Source organism: Delphinus delphis, chromosome 2 (assembly GCF_949987515.2).
Source record: "Delphinus delphis chromosome 2, mDelDel1.2, whole genome shotgun sequence".
Taxonomy (NCBI): domain Eukaryota; kingdom Metazoa; phylum Chordata; class Mammalia; order Artiodactyla; family Delphinidae; genus Delphinus; species Delphinus delphis.
The window spans coordinates 31,700,384-31,722,741 of NC_082684.1; the positions used below are offsets into that span (position 1 = coordinate 31,700,384).

The 22,358-nt window shown below is 42.1% G+C and overlaps 1 protein-coding gene across 3 annotated transcripts in view; it reads right to left on the bottom strand.

Annotated features, from left to right (window-relative positions):
* PCNX1 (pecanex 1) overlaps positions 1 to 12,357 on the bottom strand; it is a 171,014-nt gene extending 158,657 nt beyond the window's left edge. For all 3 annotated transcript variants that reach the window (XM_060004314.1, XM_060004313.1, XM_060004312.1), the window contains exon 1: positions 12,088 to 12,357. In XM_060004314.1, coding sequence (XP_059860297.1) covers positions 12,088 to 12,240 — 153 coding nt within the window. In that variant the 5' untranslated portion in view covers positions 12,241 to 12,357. The remainder of the gene's footprint in view (positions 1 to 12,087) is intronic.
* Positions 12,358 to 22,358: the final 10,001 nt, after the last annotated feature.

Here is a 22,358-nt window from a genome sequence, read left to right on the forward strand (position 1 = left end):
GAGGCAATCTACATAACCCTGAACCAGTGGTTTAACTTCTAGGAGCCTCTGTTTCCTCATCAGAAAAATAGGGATAAAAACAGTGTCTTCATTTCACAGGGCTACGATGAGTATTTAGTGAGACAACTTGAAAGGAGATAGTGCATGGGCATATAATAGCACAAGAACTATCTGACGTTGCTAATAATGCTTGAGCAATGTAGTGACAAATCTGAGAAAAGCAAACAAAACGACCTCTGAGTAGAAATGGTTCAGAGAAAACAAAGATTAACTACAAAAAAGAAGATGACGCAGGTAAGACTTGTGAGACCTCAGAGTACACAGAGGTAAACATTAGTCTGATAGTGAACCACCAGAAGTCACTGGAAAATGGACAAATACTTCCATAACATAGTAAAGAAAAAAGAATCTATATTCCAAAAAAAACTTAGTATGCTCAATGGTAAAACACTAAAATTCCCATTAAAGAAGGGTACAAGGCAAGGTTGTTCGTATTTTCAACATTATTTATTACATCAATAGATACGTAAAGTACCATACCAAGCAATTACACAAGAGAAAGAAGTATAAATATTGGGAAGAAGTTAAAATTATTATTTACAAATATAATTGCATATCTGAAAATCCTTTTAAAATAAACAGAAAACTTATTAGAAAGAATAACCTAATTCTACAGTGTCTGGTTGCAAATTTAATAAATTGAAATCAATAGATTTGGATGGGATCCTGGAACAGAAAAAAAGGACATTAGTTAAAAAAAGAAAGAAATCTGTACAAAGTACAGATTATAAGTTAATAATGGTGTATTAATATTGGTTCATTTCTTGTGACAAATGTGCCACAGTAAACTAAGATGTTAACAACAGGAGAAACTGGGTGTAAGATATATAGGATCTCTCTGAACTATGTTTACAATTTTTCTATACATCTAGAACTACTCTAAAATAAGGTTTTTTAAAAAATCATGATTTTTCTTACATAATAAGCAACAACCAGTTAGAAAGAATTGGTTGCACTTACAGTAGTGTTAGAAACTAAAATCTAAGAATAATAATCCTAAGGGAAAATATGCAAGGTTAACATAAAGAAAACTTCTTTTAAAAAAAATCTACTGAGGGACATAAAAGAAATGAAGAGTTCACCTTCACTCAATATTATAAAGACATCAAACTTCCCTCCCTAAAGTAATCCAAAATTCAATACTTTTCAGTAAAAAATTCAGCAACATCCCTGGGAAATGTAACAAAATGGAGGAATAAACATGCAAGAATAGCCAAAGAAATAACAAGAAGAAGAAATAACAAGGTAAGACTATTACTAAGAAGGAAAAATACATAAAACTAAGATTACTAAAAAAAGTATGGTATTGGGCTTCCCTGGTGGCGCAGTGGTTAAGAATCCACCTGCCAACGCAGGGTACACGGGTTCAAGGGGACATAGGATCATCCCTGGTCCGGGGACGATCCCACATGCCACGGAGCAGCTAAGCCCGTGCACCACAACTACTGAGCCTGCGCTCTAGAGCCCGTGAGCCACAACTAAGGAAGCCCGCACGCATAGAGCCCGTGCTCTACAACAAGAGAAGCCACCGCAATGAGAAGCCGGCGCATCACAGCGAAGAGTAGCCCCCCCCCCCACCGCAACTAGAGAAAGCCTGCACACAGTAACAAAGACCCAACTTAGCCAAAAATAAATAAAAGAAAATAAATTTATTTTAAAAAAAAGTATGGTATTCATGTAAGAAAAGACATTGATAAAACCAAATGCAAATACCCCCAGGGAAACTTAGATTAGAAAGGTGGCATTTAAATCACTGAGAAAAAGACAGGATTGTTTAATACATTAGGTTGATTGGGACAACTGCCTATCAAAAAAAAAATTTTTTTTTAACTAGACACTCATATATTGCTTACAGCAAAATAAATTCCAAATTGGATGAACTATAAAAACTATTAGATGTTTGCAATTAGATTACAGAGGACTAACATATAATTAATTCTTAACATATATCCTAGTAGAAAATGGATAAAGCATATGAACTACTACAGAAAAATAGGGAAAAAATGACCCTGAAGCTTATGAAAAGCAGCTCAATCCCACTCAAAGTAGGACAAATGCCAATTAAAACCACTCTAAGATACTATTTCTTACCTATGAAAATCGCAAAACTATGTGAGGCTGTGGCACACAGGAGCACTAAGAGGCTCTGATACACTGCCTGCAGGCATGCCAGTTAAGTGGTACAATCCCTCTGGAGGGCAATTTGGCACTCTCTTTCAAAACTACAAAAGCATTTACCCTGTTGACCAACCAATCTCATTTCTAGGAATTTATCTTAATATTATATCTAGACCCATGTGAGATGACATCTGTATGATTATTTCCTGCAGCATGGTTTGTGTTAGCAAAAGTCTGTGAACAAATTAAATATCTATCAGCAGGTAACATGATAAATAATATATCCATGCAATGCATTACTATGGAACTATTAAAAATAAAAAAAATAAACCCAACAAAAGTCCAGGACCAGACAGCTTCACTGGTGAATTCTACCAAACATTTAAAAACCTAATACCAATCCTTCTCAAAGTCTTCCCAAAAACAAAAAACAAAGGAACACTTACAAACTCACTTGATGAGGCCAGCATTACCCTGATACCAAAACCAGATACCACAAGAAAAGAAAATTACAGGCCAATAACACTGATGAATAGATGCAAAAATCCTCAACAAATCAAAACCACAATGAGATATCACCTCACACCTGTAAAAATGGCTAATATCAAAAAGACAATAAAGAGCAAGTGTTAACAAGGATGTGGAGAAAAGAGAACCCTTGTGCACTGTTGATGAGAACATAAACTGGTACAGCCACTATGGAAAACAGTACAGAGGTGCCTCAAAAAATTAAAAATAGGGCTTCCCTGGTGGCGCAGTGGTTGAGGGTCCACCTGCCGATGCAGGGGACACAGGTTCGTGCCCCGGTCTGGGAAGGTCCCACATGCCGCGGAGCGGCTGGGCCCGTGAGCCATGGCTGCTGAGCCTGCGCGTCCAGAGCCTGTGCTCCGCAACGGGAGAGGCCACAACAGTGAGAGGCCCGCGTACTGCAGAAGAAAAATAAAATTAAAAATTAAAAATTGAATCACCATATGATCCAGCAATTCCACTTCTGCATATTTATCTGAAGGAAACGAAAATATTAACTCAAAAAGAGATATGCATTCCCATGTTCACTGCAGCATTATTTACAATAGCCAAGACATGGAAGCAAACTAAATGTGCACCAATGGATGAATGGATAAAGAAAATGTGATTATATATATAATGGAATACTACTCAGCCATAAAAAAGGAAATCTTGCCACTCGCAACAACATGGATAGACCTTGTCTGGCATTATGCTAAGTACAAAAAACCAGAAAGAGAAAGACAAATACTGTATGATCTCATATGTGGGGTCTAAAAACAAAGCAAAACAAAACGCAGACCATAGATACTGTATAAAGCACAGATTGGTGGTTGACAGAGTTAGGGGTAGGGGGTGGGTGAAATGGGTGAATGGGGACAAAAGGTACAAACTTGCCGTTATAAAATAATATATCATGAGGATGTAATGTACAGGTGATTACAATTAATACTACTGTATCATATATTTGAAAGTTCCCAAGAGAATAAATCTTAAAAGTTCTCATCACTAGAAAAAAACTTCCTAACTATGTATGGTAAAAGATGTTAACCAGATTTATTGTGGTGATCATTTCACAACATATACAAATATTCAAACATTATGTTGTATATCTGAAACTAATATAATGCTATATATCAAGTATATCTCAATTTAAATAAAACACTGAGGAAGCCCAGTTGGTACTGATGCACAGGTGTTTAAGATATATTAAATGGTGGGAATCAGGCGCATAGCACAGGGAGATCAGCTCTGCGTTCTTTGTGACCACCTAGAGGTGTGGGATAGGGAGGGTGGGAGGGAGACGCAAGAGGGAGGAGATATGGGGATATATGTATATGTATAGCTGATTCACCATGTTATAAAACAGAAACTAACACACCATTGTAAAGCAATTATACTCCAGTAAAGATGTTAAAAAAAAAAAAAGATGTATTAAGTGGAGGGAAAACAATACATAGAATGCAGTGGTGGGGGACTTCCCTGGTGGCGCAGTGGTTAAGAATCCGCCTGCCAATGCAGGGACACGGGTTTGAGCTCTGGGCTGCGAAGATCCCACATGCCACGGAGCAACTAAGCCCGTGCGCCACAACTACTGACCCTGTGCTCTAGAGCCTGCGAGCCACAACTACAGAGCCCACGTGCCATAACTACTGAAGCCTATGCGCCTAGAGCTCGTGCTCCGCAACAAGAGAAGCCACCGCAATGAGAAGCTCGCGCACCGCAACAAAGAGTAGTCCCCGCTCGCCGCAACTACATAAAAGCCCGCGCGGAGCAACAAAGACCCAACGCAGACAAAAATAAATAAATAAATAAATTTATTAAAAAAAGAATGCAGCGGTGGGAGACGGAGACAGACATTTGAATTTGCGCCTGTAAGCTGCGGTGGGATTCACAAGCAACTATCCACAGTGGTTTTTTTTTTTTTAATTTTATTTATCTATTTATTTATTTTTGTCTGTGTTGGGTCTTCGTTTCTGTGCGTGGGCTTTCTCCAGTCGCGGCGAGCGGGGGCCACTCCTCATCGCGGTGCGAGAGCCTCTCACTGTCGCGGCCTCTCTTGTTGCGGAGCACAGGCTCCAGACGTGCAGGCTCAGTAGCTGTGGCTCACAGGCTTAGTTGCTCGGCGGCATGTGGGATCTTCCCAGACCAGGGCTCGAACCCGTGTCTCAACCACTGCGCCACCAGGGAAGCCCCCACAGTGGTTTTTTATGGGAGGTAGTGCAGGTGGCAACTGGGAAGATGGTGGCAGATACGAAAGAGGGATTTCACCACCTTTTAGTTTCTTTTTTATTTAACCACGCAAATTTATCCCCAAATTTAAAAATTATTAGATGAAAACATGATTTTTACAAGTTTTTAACAGGGAAGGTCTTTACCACAGGAAGAAAAATAGCAAATGTAACTACTAAAAATGTTAAATTTATATGCTCAAAAAACTCAATCAGGGCTTTCCTGGTGGCGCAGTGGCTGAGAGTCCGCCCGCCGATGCAGGGGACACGGGGTTCGTACCCCGGTCCCGGAAGATCCCACATGCCGCGGAGCGGCTGGGCCCGTGAGCCATGGCCGCTGAGCCTGCGCGTCCGGAGCCTGTGCTCCGCAACGGGAGAAGCCACAACAGTGAGAGGCCCGCGCACCGCAACAACAACAAAGAAAAACCTCAATCATACACTTAAAAGACAAATTATGGGAAATTTTTAATACATAACAAAGAGCTAATTTTTAAACATTCAAGGGGCTCTCAAAAATCACTTAGAAAGAACATGACTTTCAAAAAAGGATAAAGGATGCAACAGGCAGCTAAAAGAAAAAAGATATAAATGTCTACTAAGCCTATGAAAAGATACTCAAAGAACCTATTAATAAAAAAACAAAAATTAAAACAAGATGCCAGTTTACACTATCACATCAAAAAGACATAATAACCAATGTTGGTGAAAACAAAGGGCAACAGGTCCTTTCATACACTAGTGAGAATAAAAACTGGTACAACATTTTCTGAGGTATAATTTGACATTCAATTTTAAATGTACATAATTTGACCCAGCAATTTTTCTAGAAACTTATGCTGCGAACTTCCAGGTGTAAAATCTTAGATATACAAATGTGCACCACACTATTGCCACAGCGTTGTTTGCTTTTATTCTGGACCCTTACTTTGGATTATATATACTTTTATTTTGGATTATGATTACCACATGGAACAATTTCTACAACTAGTAATATTTTCATGATAAAAAACCTAACAATGGCTTTTTAACTGGAGGGTGAAATGCTCAAGAATTATACTATACTGGGTAAAAAGCACTATATAAGCATTACTATTATCAGTACCATAAAAGCCCCCATTACAGCCAGAGTCAAAGTTATTCAGTAATTTATTCACTGCTGAAAAAAAGGAGATGAGTTAAACCAGCAACCTAAGCAGGAAACAATAAGGTATTTTCAGACAGTCACAAATAATAGACTAAAACTCCCAGGTAGTGACTGTTAGCATGAGGTGTTCACCAGCAATCACCTACAGGCTTTTTCTGTTGGTACATCTAGGGGGAGTGGCTTTTCAAAATACACTTGCCTGGAATCTCCCCCAGATACTGATTTATTGGAGTAAAGCAAAATAGGAATGCAGGCAAATTAATTCTCAGTTATTAGATGGTGGGCTTTTTTTTTTTTTTAAGAAGAAAGGTAATGGCAGCTCTGTCCTATGTTATCTCTTGTGTAGAAGCCTGTGTCATATGGCAGGCCAGCAATTCTCAAGTGAAGTATCATGAGAGACACTAGTAAGGAATATAAAAAGAATTCCTAATAATCTTCCAAAGCTGCTGAGTAACTTCCTTTTAAAAGAAAAGAAAAAGCAGACTCAGGATTATCTCAACATCAGCCTCACGCCAGCCTGTGTTGTGATGTGCACCTTGCTACAGAAGGAAAAGGGATAAGCGGTTACTCAGAATGAGCAGAGGAGTGGAGGGCAGGTAGTTTGAAACCATCCAATGGAGAATTCTAATTCTGCTCACCCCACTAGTGAGCAAAAATATATAGTTATAATTAGCTGAAAGCCACCTGCCAATGCCTAGGACAGCGTGAAGAGCTATGTGGTGCACTTTGTGATTTTAGTTACTTTGACTTTCCGTGTTTTACCTACAGATATTCTTTAATAAGGAAGAAAGCCAAGATAGATACACAGTGAAAGTTTGAGTACCACTGACATTGCATAATGATGTGAACAAAAACGATGCTATAAACACTTGTCAGCAGTTGTGTAAGATTACCAAATCAAAGGCAAAGCCAACAATGAAAGGGAAATTTGGAACAAAACACTAACCATGTTAGATATCATGTTAAATTTTATAAATTCTCGGAACTATAACTTTGAACAATTAAACAAGGTTTAAGAAAGCTTTAACATGTTGGATATATTACAATAAAATACTTGATAGCAGAGCAAACCATTACACCCAAGAACACCTATTCTTTCACTAAATGATCTTTTCCATAGAACAAAGATTCACTTGCCTGGTGGGATGATTATGGGAAATGATGTTCCAGCACAAATAACAAACCTTATAAAGGTCCCCCACCATAAGGCCTACCACAGTGCCCAGCATACAGTCAAGGTTGTGAATGTATGAATTATCCTCTGCATAAAGCCTTCTAGGAAATAACTGCATCCTCCTTCCAATTCCTGAACACTTTACGACACATAAGGGATTAGTCACAGTCTACCTTGTAATATGGTTGTGCATTTGTCTCATTGCTTCTAATTTATAAATTAGGAAAACAGCATTATAGGAGGAAGCTAAGACACTGGTGTCCATTTTGTGTGAATGAGGTCTAAAGTCTTTTTCTTCTTTAGAATTATTTCATGTCATACAATTCTTCATACGTAAAATATCTCAATTCAAAAACAGCCTCACATAGGTTAACGGTCAATGCTTGGTTTAAAAATCATTCAGAATACTCTCCTCTTTTCTCCATCTAAAATGTACCTATCACAGACATATAACCTTTCACTAATTTTTCTTATAAGACACAATTTGATTAATTGTTATAAATTGTAAAATTCCTTAAAGAATAGAATCCCAGCATGGTAAGGGAAAACAGAAAGCAAGCAAGCCATGTTAAAGATGATGACACTAAATGCAATATAGTATCCTAGGCTGGATCCTGAAACAGAAGAGGGACACTAATGGAAAAACTGGTGAAATCCAAATAATGTCTACAATTCTACTAGTACTGTACTGATGTTAATTTCTTCATTTTGACAAATGCACCATGGTTACGTAAGATTTTAATATTAGAGGAAGCTGGGCAAAGGGTATATAAGAATCTCTATACTATTTTTGTAACTTTCTTGTAAACCTAAAATTATTTCAAAATACAAAGTTTTTAGGTTGACAACTATGGTGCTTGGATCTGTTTAGTTTATGTCTAGACAACTTTCAGGGAGTGAGGAGGATTAGGAAAACAGCCACATACATGATTCAAGTTTCTCAAATTTGTGACTAATATTCCTGCCTATTCTCAGGGCAGCTGGCACTCAGGTTTCTATTTGGTTTGTACAAAGCTCTACAAATAGGACTTTTTTTTTTTTTCCCTTAAAATCTCAAAAGGAAATGGCTTGCTTTCCCCTAGGTTTTCTTTTCTTTCTTATTATAACACAAAGCAACAGAGACTAGCACCAACGGTACAAGTTATAAAACATGCAACCCTTCAGGTTCTCATGATAAAGGAAGGAAAGGAAGTGTGAACTATTTTACAATTCCAGCAAAGAAAGCATTTAATCAACTTTTAAGGGGACACGGAGAGGAACCAGAGGAATCAGAATCAGTAACTATTCCACTGTGGTTTGGTAAAATTCATCTGAAATGCTAAAGAAGTCAACAGTATAGTAGAATCTACAGAATACTTGTTGTAATCTGTGCTTTTCCATACCATTACTCTATGCTATCCTAGTGTTACTACCCCGGTGTCCCAGATGTCCTAGCCCACCTACAAAATAATTCTCTGTCCTCCCCAGCTATGCACAGAGACACAGGAAAACCGTTTGATTTAACTCAGATAAAATAACAGAAAGACTCAATCAATCTTCTCTCAAAGAAACATTTCTGCTTGTTTACCAATTACCTAACTGTGAAAATTATCTGAGTGCAGAGAATAGGAAAACTCAAATAGAAGTTGTTTTATGATATATGTTAGTGCAGTTAAACATCCTTAGCTTGGACTAAGAAAAGTTTGGATTAAAAAGTACTTTAAGACAAATTCTGCCTATTATCAAAAACAGAATATTACTGAAATCATTTATTCAACATTCCGTTGAAAAAGAAATTTACAACCATTGACACTCTTTTTTGCAAAGTGTTGAGAAGAGCTGGGAAGTCAAGTACCCTCAATCCTGTTGATGAAAATTTAAATTAGTACTGCCTCTCAGGAGGGCAATTTGGCACTTGTTACCATTTTCTCCTTTTCAAAAACTTTTTCCTTGGCTTCTGTTATGGGTTCCTCTCTTCATTTTCCTTTTACCTTTCTTGTCTCCTTTGCTGATTTTTAACTGCTGTTAGGCTTTGGAGTTCTGGCCAAGCCATTTTCTTATTAATGAATTATACTTTCTCCCCAGATATTCTAGTCTGTGGCTTGGACTGTCCTCTATAATGCTGATAACTTCCAAGTAAACATTTACCAATCTTCTTTGCTAACTGCCCCCAGACTAGGATCAATCCCCTGACTAAAAGCTCAGGGTCATTCTGTACTTACCTTTTCACAACAATTCTAATGCTTGTAATTGTTCATTATCCCCAAGCTAGACTTGAACTTCCTTGAAGGCAAAAGCTGTGTTTTGTTCATTTCTAATCATTCATTTCATATTTGAGTTCTCACTATGTGCTTGGCACTGAACTAGGTCTTGACAACACAGCAGTAAACAAAAAGTCTCTGCCCTCTTAGAGTTTATATTCTAATGGGATAAGAGAGACATTAAGTAATAAATATATACCAATTTGTAACAAGTGCTATTAAATAAAGGAGGGTAGGAGGGCTAGGAAGTATTGTAGGAGCTGGGAAGTTGCTATTTTACAGTGGTTATCAAGGAAGGCCTCACATATAACTGAAACCTGAAATAAGTGCAGCATGTTAAGTCACACATATATCTGGAGGGGAGGAGTCATCCAGAGGGAGAATAGCAAGTGCAAAGGCCCTGAGGCAGGAACACAGTTATTGTGTGGGGAAAATTGTAAGAAGGCAAATGGAGTGGGGGGGGGGGGTAAACACATGGGAAGGGAGGCTCTGAGCTGAGTGCCACGATCTGACTTACGTTTTAAGGAATCACTCAGACATCTTTATGAATAGAGAATAAAGAATGGAAGCACTGACCCTCATTAGAACACTGCAACAACCCAAGAGAAACATAATGATGGCTTGAACCAAGGGAGTGGTGATGATGATTAGCTGGATTCTAGTTAGGTTTCGAAGATAGAACCCACAAGATTTGTTGCTGAACCGGATGTGAAGAGAGAGGAAGAGAAGAATCAACGAGAGCTTTTTAAAGGTTTAGGAAAAACAGAGTTGCCATTAACATAAACAAGAAAGTCAGAGAAGCAATTTTATTTTCCCAGAACCCAGCAAATTGCCCAGCACACAGTAGACATTCAAATATTTATTTGTGAATTAAATTTAACTGAATAAACTCCCAAAAAGAAGCAGTGAACTCAGTGCTTTCCATTTGCTCTAATAATGCCTTAATAACACCAAGAGTCTTAGCTGAGAACCAGCTTCAGTTTTAAATTTACAATTCTCTTGGATATAAAAGAAAACTGCTATAAAGAGCTCTGTGACAGCCTGAGGATTCTTACACCCAAAGTAATTAACCTGTTCATTAATTATGTCATATTCCTGGAAGATAGAGAAGTGCAAATAGAACTAACTCCCTGGGCCAGAATTAATGGAAAATTATAACACTTTGTGATAAATTTTCAGAAAGTGACAAGACTGAACAAGTCCCCTAAAGAAATAAGCCATCAGTTACTCAGTATTTTTTTTTAAATGGCTTTTTTACCTCTAGCAGCAGGTCCCTCCCAAACGATTTCAATGAAAAATTAAAAGTTGTTGAGAATGTGAAATTTAGTACATCTTCCTCCACTTTTTCTGCCAAGTGGTGTAAATGAGCTTCACTTAGGAAAGAAATGGGTATCCTCACCAGATTTTCTAATCCAGCACCCTTACTACAGCTCCACGAAGAACCACAACGTTAGCAGAAATACATTCAAAGGCATTCTCCTAAAATAAACAGTTACCAATCTTTCCTCCCTTCTGGTTATTTTAAAATTTTAACTGAAGCGTTAAGTATCACCTCTCTTCCACATTAGTCTCCCTAATGCCCCACCCTAACCCGATGTGTTTTAAAAAAGAAAATGCGCTCACAACTTTCGGTGAAAATATATCTTAAAACCCTAGATCGTTCGGAGAAACTGATCGTACTGAATTCATCAACAGGCAGTACTTTCCTTTCTTCCTATCAGTCAGTACAAGGCCTTGAACCAACCCAAACAAATCTGCTGAAATGCCAGCCAGATTCCCCGTATCTCCCCCGCTCCCTACCCCCAAAGCTGGCCTGGAAATAAAAGCCACTGGCCACGGAGCCGAACAGAAAAGAACCACTGGTAAGCAAAAACAGGATTTTGAGAGGCAGGAAGGGCGAGACTCAGATTTTCAACCACTACGTCTAAGCGAGTAAGAGCCCGGACTCCCCACAAAATATATTCCGCACCGAGCGGCACACATTCTTCCCTGCGGCTCCAAAAGCTCCGCACCCGGATTAGAGGCGAGGTGGAGGGAGAGTACTCCCCGGAGAGGAGGAGCGAGAACTGCCTCAGGGGCAAGGAGTGCCCCAGGGGTGTCCGGCGCCCGAGGAACGGAGCGCAGATAAGCACGCGCGCCAGGGACGGATGCGGCGGCCCTTGGGAGCAGAACGCTCGGCGCCCACCACCAGACGCGGAGGCAGGGAGCCCCACTCGGGCTTCACCCACCCGGCTAGAAAGGCTGGAGAGGGCAGGATCAGGAACCCCGAAGAAGGGGCCTAGGAAGCTACCACTTCCCAGAAAACGGGCTGGGCGCCCGGGGGCGGGAGGCGGAGGCTGCTGCTGATTCGCTTCTCCTGTCATCACTGAAATAGGGGAAGCCCTCCAGGGAGAGGACAGTGGGGAGCACGGGTGGGGGAGGGGAGCACCAGAGCGAGGGGGGCGGCGGGCCCCTAGGGGACCGGGGCGCGGGATGGTGGGGGGCGCGCACCGGGAAGGGGAAGAGGGCGCACCCCCAGCCCGGAGCCAGGGAGGCGCGACCGCCCGCCGGACTCGGGAAACCCGGCCCGCCAGAAGGGTATGGAGCCGCCCTCCTCCCCGCCCCCACACTCACCATGTAGAGGGTGAAGGGCAGGCCGAGCAGAAAGAGCCACAGGTAGAGGTGCAGCGCGTTCACGAAGGTGGCCTGGTGCGGGTCGTAGTACCAGCCCCCGCTGAGCGCGGCCCACACCCCCTGCCGGAGGATCTGCAGCGTCTGCGACCCCATCCCCACCCGGCGCCGCCGCCGCCGCCGCCGCCGTCGCCGTCCCCGCCCCGGCCCCAGCTCTGCCTTGGTCGCCGGAGCCCGCAGCTGCCCAATCTATCCCCCTCCGGAGCTCCGGGAGAGCCGGCCGGCGCTTCTGCGGTCGCTGGGGTTGCTGCAGGAGGAGGAGGAGATCGAGGAGGAGGAGGAGGCGAGCGGCGGGGCGGAGGAGAGCGGAGAAGAGGTGGGGACCGGCCTTCGGAGCGCCGCCGCCATCTTGTTTCCTAACACCCGGAGCTGGAGCCAGGCCCCCGCCGCCCACGGCCCGCCAGCGCCGCTGCCACCGCCGCGACCCCCGCCGGCCGCCAGCCCAGAGCCTGGCGGAGAAGGAGGCCCGGCGCCCGGGAGGCACCGGGAGCAAGCCGCGCCCCCTCCAGCTCCTCCTCTCCTCTCCTCTCCTCTCCCTCCGCCCCTTGATCCGGCTCCCCGCGGGTGCGCGCAGCGCCTCCGCAGCCGCGGGCGCCTCCTGGTGGCGCCCGGGGGAAGCGCGAGCGGACGCGAACGCGGGCCCGGGCCCGGGCCCGGGGGCGGGGCTGCTGAGGTTCCGGGGATAGCGAGTCGAGGCTGTGGTAGACCCCACTGCGCTCCCGGTACCCGAAGCTGGCAAGTTCCTTCACCAGTCCAGAAACCGGGTCTTCCACCCCCCGAGACCTTGTCAGCATCCTGGCTGACGAATTACGATATTTATTAAAGGCCTAGGAACAATGAGGCTCATATCTGAGATACTCCTTGAAGGCCGGAAAGGATCAGGTACAGCTGATGACGGTTGAAAACTCACAAACGCACCCACTTTGAGCAAGAACTGTGTTGGTCCATAAAGTGAGCTGGAGGCCCTTGACTGAGAAAAATAACCACGGCCAGGATTGGACAGATTTACTACTTCCAAAGACAGATAAATTAACAGAAGTTGCAAGAGGTGTAAAGGTATGGGGTGGACAGGTTGATCATTGTACACGGTGATTTTATTTTTTAACGTGCTGTAACTTGTAGCCATTTTTATTAATGGGCCAATTTAAACAGGGTTGAAAGATTAACGGCGTCTCCACCCCAAGTCACAACAGGGTCTCGTACTTTTCTTTTTATAGCTGTAAAGTCTGGGAATCATTCTTGGCTCTGTGTAATGTTTATATGGCATGTCTGATCTCATTGAATAAAATTTTTTTAAAAAAAGTTTGAAGTTTGAGTTTATGATAGCAATAAATGTACTCTCTATTCCTGGATTAAAGTTGCTATAATTAATGAGAAAAGCAAGAGAGCCAAAAGAAATCCGTGGTGACGTTTTAAGAAGAATATTGAAAAACAATTGCAATACCTCCCAGAGTCACACCACTTTACAGTTCAAACATTTCCACACCCATTTCATTTGACCTTCACAATACTCCTGTAAGGGCAGCATACAGGCTAGCCTTACTTTATGAATTAGGAAACCCAAGCACAAAGAAACTAAGTGATTGCCCAAGTAGTTCTCAGAAGTGGTTGAAAGACCTCTGGAACCAGCAGTCATCCTAACTGCATGGACTGAACTTTGGAAGTTTATTTCTCAGCACTCTCCACCTTATCCATTCAGATAAGAGTTTGAACTGGTCAATAACTGCTCAGCTTCTGGTCACCTGTGGCCAGTTTAAACGTATGGCCAGTTGTTCTCAAAGTGTAATCCCAGGACCAGCTGTGTCAACATTGCCTGAGAACTTGTTAGAAACACAAATTTTTAGGATTTCCCTGGTGGTCCAGTGGTTAAGACTCTGTGATCCCAATACAAGCAGCCAGGTGTTCGAATCCCTAGTCAGGGAATTAGATCCTGCATACTGCAAGTAAGAGTCCCAGTGCAGCCAAATAAATAAATATTTTTTTTAAAAGAATAGTTTATTTTAAAAAAAGAAATGCACATTCTCAGGCATCCAGAGAAACTCTGGGTGTGAAACCTAGCTATCTATTTTAACAAACCCTCTGGAAGATTTTAATATACCTTAAAATTTGAAACTACCAATGTAGAATACCATCCCCAGCCTTGATTTGTTCGTTTCCTTATAAGCACAAAGCCATGAAGTTCCAATAACATGAAATTGAGAGACGTGAATGAACGTGAATGAGCACTGGCTAAAATATACTTTAAAATATATTAGTATGTCTAAAAGCAAAATTAAGGTTAAATATGCAATTTTACAATTAAGAGAGTGGCCTTGAGCCTTTGTCACAGACACAAGGTATTGTCAAGTGTTCATTTGTTTCTCCTGAAGAAGACAGGAAAGCTCTCTAAGCAGCTTTTGGAAGTGATCCCAAGCTTTTCCAACACAAAGGAAGATGTAAACAAGGATAAAATTCCAATACCACATCAGTTTCCACTCCAGCAAATATCTGCTGTAGTTTAATGTAAAAGGATTAACTGTAATTGGGGTGAGGTAGACTGGAAGAAGTGGAGACCAGAACTAGATACATCCATGGAATTGGAGGCAGACCCATCTGTCGTGACGAGTGTGCAGCCAGAAGACAGTATTTGGAGGGTATGTAACCGGCAGCAACCAGGAAGGCAGCCAGGATAGGCTTGTTCAACACAGAGGATGCGAGTGTGGTAAGCCAATGGGCAGCGGCTACGCGGCCTTGGGAAATCCAGGAGCAGACAGAAATTGGGAAATCATGGCAAGCTTTAAGGAAATGTGTTGCTTATAGCAAGGCCCCAGCCTCAGTATTGTCTTCCAGGTCTGGATTTCTCTCCCTTTGGGGAACTGATGAAAACAAGTAGAATTCAGGTCCTTGAGAGGAGGTACTGGGCAAGTATGGAGGACAAGGACTTGGGCTCAAGGCAACAAGACAAGTATCCAAAGCCCAGATCTGGCAGACAGAGGGAGACTTAGAAACAAAGGAGGCACTTAATACCTAGAACTGAGACTGCATTTCACACTGACCATGGTTACTTCATGCTGAGGTCCCAGAGTATTAATATAGAACTCTAATTCCCCTCCAGTATGGCTGGGTTTGATCCAAGAGCCTAGAAGTGGGAGTCACATGGCACCAGCCACTGAGTAAAAAAGGGTCAGTAGGATGAGCAAATCCAAGAGATAGAAAAGACAGTTATAGACTTCATCTTTGAGCTCTGGACTGGTAAAAGCATTTTAGAAAAATGCTAATTAACTGACGTAGGGAATTAGCCATTGAAAGAATTCAGTGAAACGGATGACCTTTCCCAGAGACGGACTCAGTCTTTGGGGTGAGGGTGGGAGGCAAGAGAATGCTGCAGTGCTTTTTATCTGTAGCTTTCAAAATTTTATGAATGTTGCCACAACAAGCTTCCTATTTTAAAAACAGGAAGCCGAGGCGCAGAAAGGTAACATACCCTATCATACCCATAAAATACAAGAGCAGGACAAAAACTGAGGAATCTAATTTGCTGAATGTTAACCCTCTTAGCCATGCATAAAGCCATCAATAATGTGACACTTAGGCTGTCAAAGTTAGCAGCAATGACTTACTGCCAAACCACCACCTGACATGTGTTCATCTTTCAGCTAATTCTATTAAAATTGTACTTCCTGACCAGGCCCCTTGAGGACTCAGAAGGCTCTGACAGTGGATGCTCTCTCCTGCCTGAAAGGGACAAAGCTGAGTGTGCAAAACCTTCTAGTAACCCCCACCCAAGCCCACCTCAGAGCAGAGGCATACAGACTGCAGCTCTGGTCAGTTTATGCGGTAGCAATGATCCACTTAGACATCATAGCCTCATGTCCTGCTGGCAACCTAAATGTAGCAGGTACCATGTCTTTCTCTACACACATGCCCCCCCAGACCAGCCCTTCTTATTTATTTCTCTTGGTGAAACCAACATTTTCCCACTTGCTCAGGCTTAGAACCTCATACGCCCTCCTCCATGTCTAGCTTCCTAGGCTTTCTCTGGCTCAAGCCTTCCTTTACACGGCCAGATCGATCAATCTGGTGAAAACTCTCATAAGCTCAGACCACATAGCCTCCTGTTGCCTCCAATCTCTCTTCAAAACCATTTTGCATTCCACCAACAAATGAATCTCCCCAATCCACTTTGCCCGTGCCCCTCCTTTTCTCAGAAGCTTTCAATTCCCTTCTGGTGCCTAGAGTACTAAAGACATACTCGTTAGCCAAGCATTCGACGTCCCCTACAACCTGAATCCCTGTTTTCTCTAACTTAGCTCCCATTATTTCCTAACATAAAACCTTTTAACATGAATATCAGCATACACATTTATTTATTTTTATTTATCAGCCCATTGATTTACCAGTTTCTGCCTCTATACTGTTACTGATGCCATGTGCCTTACCTAGAAAACCTTACTCCTCCATCTGTCTACTAAGATTCATTATGACTATTTCAAACCCATTCATCTATTGTTTGAATAGCCTAGAGTACTCATATGTTCCATTCTTTTGGCACCTAAGTGTGTACTTCTTTATATCCCTCCAACTAAACTGTACATTCCTTGAGGGCAGGGCACTTCTCAGCCTGTCACACAATGCCCAGTAGCAAGCTGTTAAGATCAATTGACAGTCAATGTAAGTTGAATAAATAAAGCAACACAGAAAGCAAGGACTTTTCAATTAAAGATTTTAATCTGTTTTAGCTTTTAGTTGGTAACTCTTCAACAGTCAAAAGCATTTCACCAGCATAGAAGAAATAGGGAATAAAGGTGAAGAAATTTGGAAGAGACGGGAGGTGCCCTAGAATTCTTCCCTGATTCTCTTTTTAGTCGTTAGCTATATACCACTTTATAACACATCAGGAAAATGAAAGTCAAAGGGTGGCTGGGGCGGGGGTTGGAGGAGTGTGGAACTTCCCAAGTCTTACATAATACAATTGTAAAATACCACTATCTGGATATGGAGCTAAATATCAATAAGTAAAATAAGAGCAGCCAGGCTTCCCTGGTGGCGCAGTGGTTAAGAATCCGCCTGGCAATGCAGGGGACACGGGTTCGAGCCCTGGTCTAGGAAGATCCCACATGCCACGGAGCAACTAAGCCCGTGAGCCACAACTACTGAGCCTGCATGCTACAACTACTGAAGCCCACGCCTAGAGCCCATGCTCCACAACAAGAGGAGCCACCGCAATGAGAAGCCCGCGCACCGCAACGAAGAGTAGGCTCTGCTCGCCGCAACTGGAGAAAGCCCTTGCACAGCAGCGAAGACCCAACACAGCCAAAAATAAATAAATAAAATAAAAAGGGAACAGTAAGGTATTAAAAAAAATTTTTTAATAAAAAAAATAAGAGCAGCTCGTCCTTCTTGGAAATCTCATCTCAATCTACTCTGTTGTTTTTTAAAAATGTCAATTCCATAAGATGAGTACTTTAGAACATGTTTTAATTGACACTAACTAGTTCAGTAACTCACTGTAGTTTTGCGTCATCCTAAGGGTATCTTCTGATGTATATTTAAAAATGCAATTCACTTTTCTTAAACTCACACACAACACTTCTGGGGCAGGGCAATGAAAGGAAAGGGGAAGTGTATAAAAACTCCCCCAATACTGGGAATCCCTGAATTATAAACAAAATACCCATGCATTATTCCCCATCTTTTGACATTAAAGGATTCTTCTACGTCAGATGTCTGATGTGTTTAGCTACACCATATTAAGAAGCGTGTTTACCATTCTGATTCAGCCAGGGTAACATAATTCCAGCAGGACCTATTGGGCCAACTGATGAAGCTGGGTGATTCCCTGAAAAGCTCACTTGATTAGTAGTTACCAGTGTCATCTAGAGCATCTGCCTGAAGTTATGCAGAAATGAGAGAGGTGTCACCTCTGGAGGCTGGATATCTGGTTTCCCTGGCAGGGAGCACCAAGAACATGCCTTGGTGGGAAGTAGTGTTTGGTAGTGGAAAGATGATGAGGTGTGGAATCAGATAAACTTGTGTTTCAGTCCAGAGTCTGCTACTTCCTAAATTAGTCCTAGACCCAAGTCAAAACATCCAAGCAGAATTCAAGAATCCTGAGGAATTCAATGTTGTAGACTCATTGCATTTAGTTTTGAGTGCTGTGGCTTTTTTCTAATGGCAAAAATGAATATCCCAATGATGTAATAAAAAGATCTTTCCTTTGGAGATTCTTCACAGCTTTCTTTATGGAAACCTTGACAGCACATGGGAATGTATTTCTTATTAGTTTTGTTTGTTCATGTGGTTTGACTTGTTTTGGTTTGGTTTTGGTTTTGGTTTTGATTTTTGCTTTTGCTTTGCTTATCGTCACTGGGATTCAGCAACTGTTGATATACATAAGCCTTTTCTAATTATGCACAAAGAGTATATTTTGCGTCTATGTCCCAGGGGAGTGATATAGTCGGGATAAAATCTCTCAAAAAAAGATCAGTAGAGATCACTATGCAAAGTGAAACCTCCCTGTTTTTCTAGTTTTCTCACTGTCTTTCTCTAAGTATTTCCATCTTTTGAACTCATTATGCTCTCAAGTCCTGTGACAAGTGTTTTTCAATGTGTAGTCCATGAACCACCCAAATCACAATGTTCTATTAAAAACGTAGACTTCCAAGTTATGGCACATCTATACGTAGGGTGTTGAAAAACTCCTCCAGTGTTGGGAATCCCTGAATTAGAGAATTAATATATACACCCATTGTTTTCCATCTTTTGATATTAAAAAATAGAATTCCAAGCAGCCAATAGAATATTAAAGTAGCTTTTTTTTAAAATTTTTATTTATTTATTTTTTTGGCTGCACTGGGTCTTCATTGCTGTGCACGGGTTTTCTCTAGTTGCAGTAAGCAGGGGCTACTCTTCGTTGCGGTGTGCGGGCTTCTCCTTGCGGTGGCTTCTCTTTGTTGTGGAGCATGGGCTCTAGGCGCAGGTGCTTCAGTAGTTGTGGCACGTGGGCTCAGTAGTTGTGGCTCATGGGCTCTAGAGCTCAGGCTCAGTAGTTGTGGTGCATGGGGCCTAGAGAGAGCAGGCTTCGTTAGTTGCGGCACATGGGCTTTGTTGCTCCGCGGCATGTGGGATCCTCCCGGACCAGGGATCGAACCCGTGTCCCCTGCATTGGCAGGCAGATTCTTAACCACCGCACCACCAGGGAAGTCCAGAATATTTATATAGCTTTTAATGGACCGACATGGATTGATCTTTAAGATACATAGTTAAGTGCAATTAAAAAGTGTGGAACAGAGCTTCCCTGGTGGTGCGGTGGTTAAAAATCTGCCTGCCAGTGCAGGGGACACAGGCTCGAGCCCTGGTCCGGGAAGATCCCACATGCCGCAGAGCAACTAAGCCCGTGCCACAACTACTGAGCCTGCGCTGTAGAACCCATGCACCCCAACCACTGAAGCCCGCGTGCCACAACTACTGAAGCCTGCGTGCCTAGAGCCCATGCTCTGCAACAAGAGAAGCCACTGAAATAAGCTGCGCACCGCAACAAAGACTCGCCGCTGCTAAAGAAAGACTGCGCGAGCAACGAAGACCCAACACAGCCAAAAATAAATAAATAAATTTAAGGAAAAAAAATAGTGTGGAACAGCATGTATAATATGTTACCGTTTGTCACATATATGTTATACATATATATATTATATATATATAATGTACATATATATAATATATATATATATAAAGAATAAGATTATGTATTGAATGTCCCTAATAGGACATCTGAGAAAATGACAGCAGAAATTACCATAGGAGTGAGACACTTACTTTTCATTGTATGTCTTCTGTACTTTCTGAATTTTATGTCATTCACATATTAACCATTTTTGAAAAGCAATTAATAACTTGGAAAAATAATGCAGATACCTAGGCTCTACTCGAGACTTACTAAATTGAAATCTCTGACATGGGGCCCAGACATCTGCATTTTTGATAAGCTCCCTATTCTTCTGCAAACTGGTATTGAGACCCACTGTTTCTGATCTTTCCTTTTAAAAAATTTCTTCCTTCTGTTCTTTCTCATGACCCCTCTACCACCACACCCATAACCACTTCTCCTCCCCTAACTTCCTTATCTAGTTTAGGTCTTGTGGTTTTGCAATTCAATTATTCCATGGCTAGTGCCTTTTCACTCCTTTACCTCCCACCCTGGCCATCAACCAAAACCTAACACTGGACCTATCTTCCTTTACTGCCCCTAGATTCCAAGTCCTAATCTCAGCTGCTACCTGGATTCTTCCTGGCAGTTCTTTGGTTCTTATTCAGTATCTGTTGCATCCCTCTTAATGACTTAAAAATAATCTCACCAATATTCTCAAGACATCTATATCATTCTCACTCTCATAAGCACAAAGAAAACAGAGGATATAGGACTATAATCTCTCAATTTCCTGCCCTTCTACTTCTAAATTTATCTACACATGAGTGCATCTTTTTTTTCTTCTCTTAGTGGAAGAGGTGTCGTTGGGTGTAAGGAAATGGTTCCACCCATGCTCTGCGCCCCATCTCCTGCACTCTCTAACCCATACTGTTAACCTGGGTCCCTTAGGCACTGCAAGCATTCTCTTTCCACTGGCACTTTCCTTGAGCCTATAAGCAGGTCCTCTCGTCCCTAAGCCTTCTGACTACTCCAGCTTCCACCCTCATTCTCCTCTCCTTCAAGGCCAAGTCTCTTAAGGGTGAAACAATGTTCCTCATCTTTCTCGAACTTAACTCTCATCACTGCTCTTGCCCAAATTGCCAGTGATTTCCTAGTTGCAGAGTCCAACAGGCACTTTTCAGTCTCTATCTTAGGTAATCTTTTTGCTTCTGGATCATTGCTTCCTCTTCCTGGTCTCCTCTTAGCTCCCTGATCACCCTAGTCTCAAGTGTCCTTTATGGAGATCTCATCTTCCTTCTACTCTTCAAAGGTGGCCAGTGGATTAATACAGAAAAAAACCTCTTATCATCTACCTCCGGAATTCTCCCTGGTCCAGAAGATGCTAAGGCCTCCCAGTCTCAATTGTGTAATGACCCTCAGCCTGTGGCAATTACCAGAAAATGAAAACAAACTCCATATGAGGGGTGATCAGAAATATGACATCTCAGAAGTATTTGTGAAAATCATTGTCTCAAGAAGAGAAAAATGAACTCTGCTTCAAATTGTACAGCTGTAATCTAAATTTGCTTTCTCCATTTTGTTTATTTTAAATCCCTCACTCCTAACAGCCTCAGGTTTACAAGGAATTCTTAAACTTCCTAATTTCTAATTTAGGAAGAGCCTTTTTTTAAAAAAAGATATACGTATATATTTTTAATGAATTTATTTATTTATTTTTGGCTGTGTTGGGTCTTCGTTTCTGTGCCAGGGCTTTCTCTAGTTGCGGTGAGCGGGGGCCACTCTTCATCACGGTGCGCGGGCCTCTCACTGTCGCGGCCTTCTCTTGTTGCGGAGCACAGGCTCCAGACGCGCAGGCTCAGTAGCTGTGATGCGCGGGCTTAGTTGCTCCGCGGCATGTGGGATTTTTCCAGACCAGGGCTCGAACCCGTGTCCCCTGCATTGGCAGGCGGATTCTCAACCACTGCGCCACCAGGGAAGCCCTATGAAGAGCTTTTTAAAAGATTTATTGATTTACTTTTTTGGCCTTCAGGCTTGTATTTGAAAACCTGACATTATCTTATTGGGGGTTTGCTTGGCCCAGCCTCTCTACCATTCTGTTTCCAAGGTGCCTTTTGGACTGGTATGTAGTTTTTCATCATAAAAATAATATATTCACATTTTTAATCTGAGAAAATATAGAAAAGGGAGATAAAACTTTGTGAGCCCCCACTGGGTCATAACCACTGTAGATGTTTGGTATCTTTCTGCTCAGTGTCTCCACCCCTTCCCCCCAACTTATTTCTGTACCATATTCTAATTGGAGTTCAGAGCCTGATTTGGAAAGATTTATGTCAACACATGCCATGTACCTTGGCAGTTTGCTAAGTCTGAGAAAATTCAGAAGGCATTTTTTTCCTTCTGACTTACCCATGTGTTTCCCTTCGATGCTTGGAAACATATTCCTCTGTGCAATCTGGGTATTATTAGCCTATGGCTTCAAGTAACAGAAAATTCAATTCAAACTCACATAAACAGTAAGGAAAAGTATTGCTTCATAGAACTGCAAGTCCAGGGGGTAGGGCAGTCTTCAGAGAGTTTAATTAGTGGC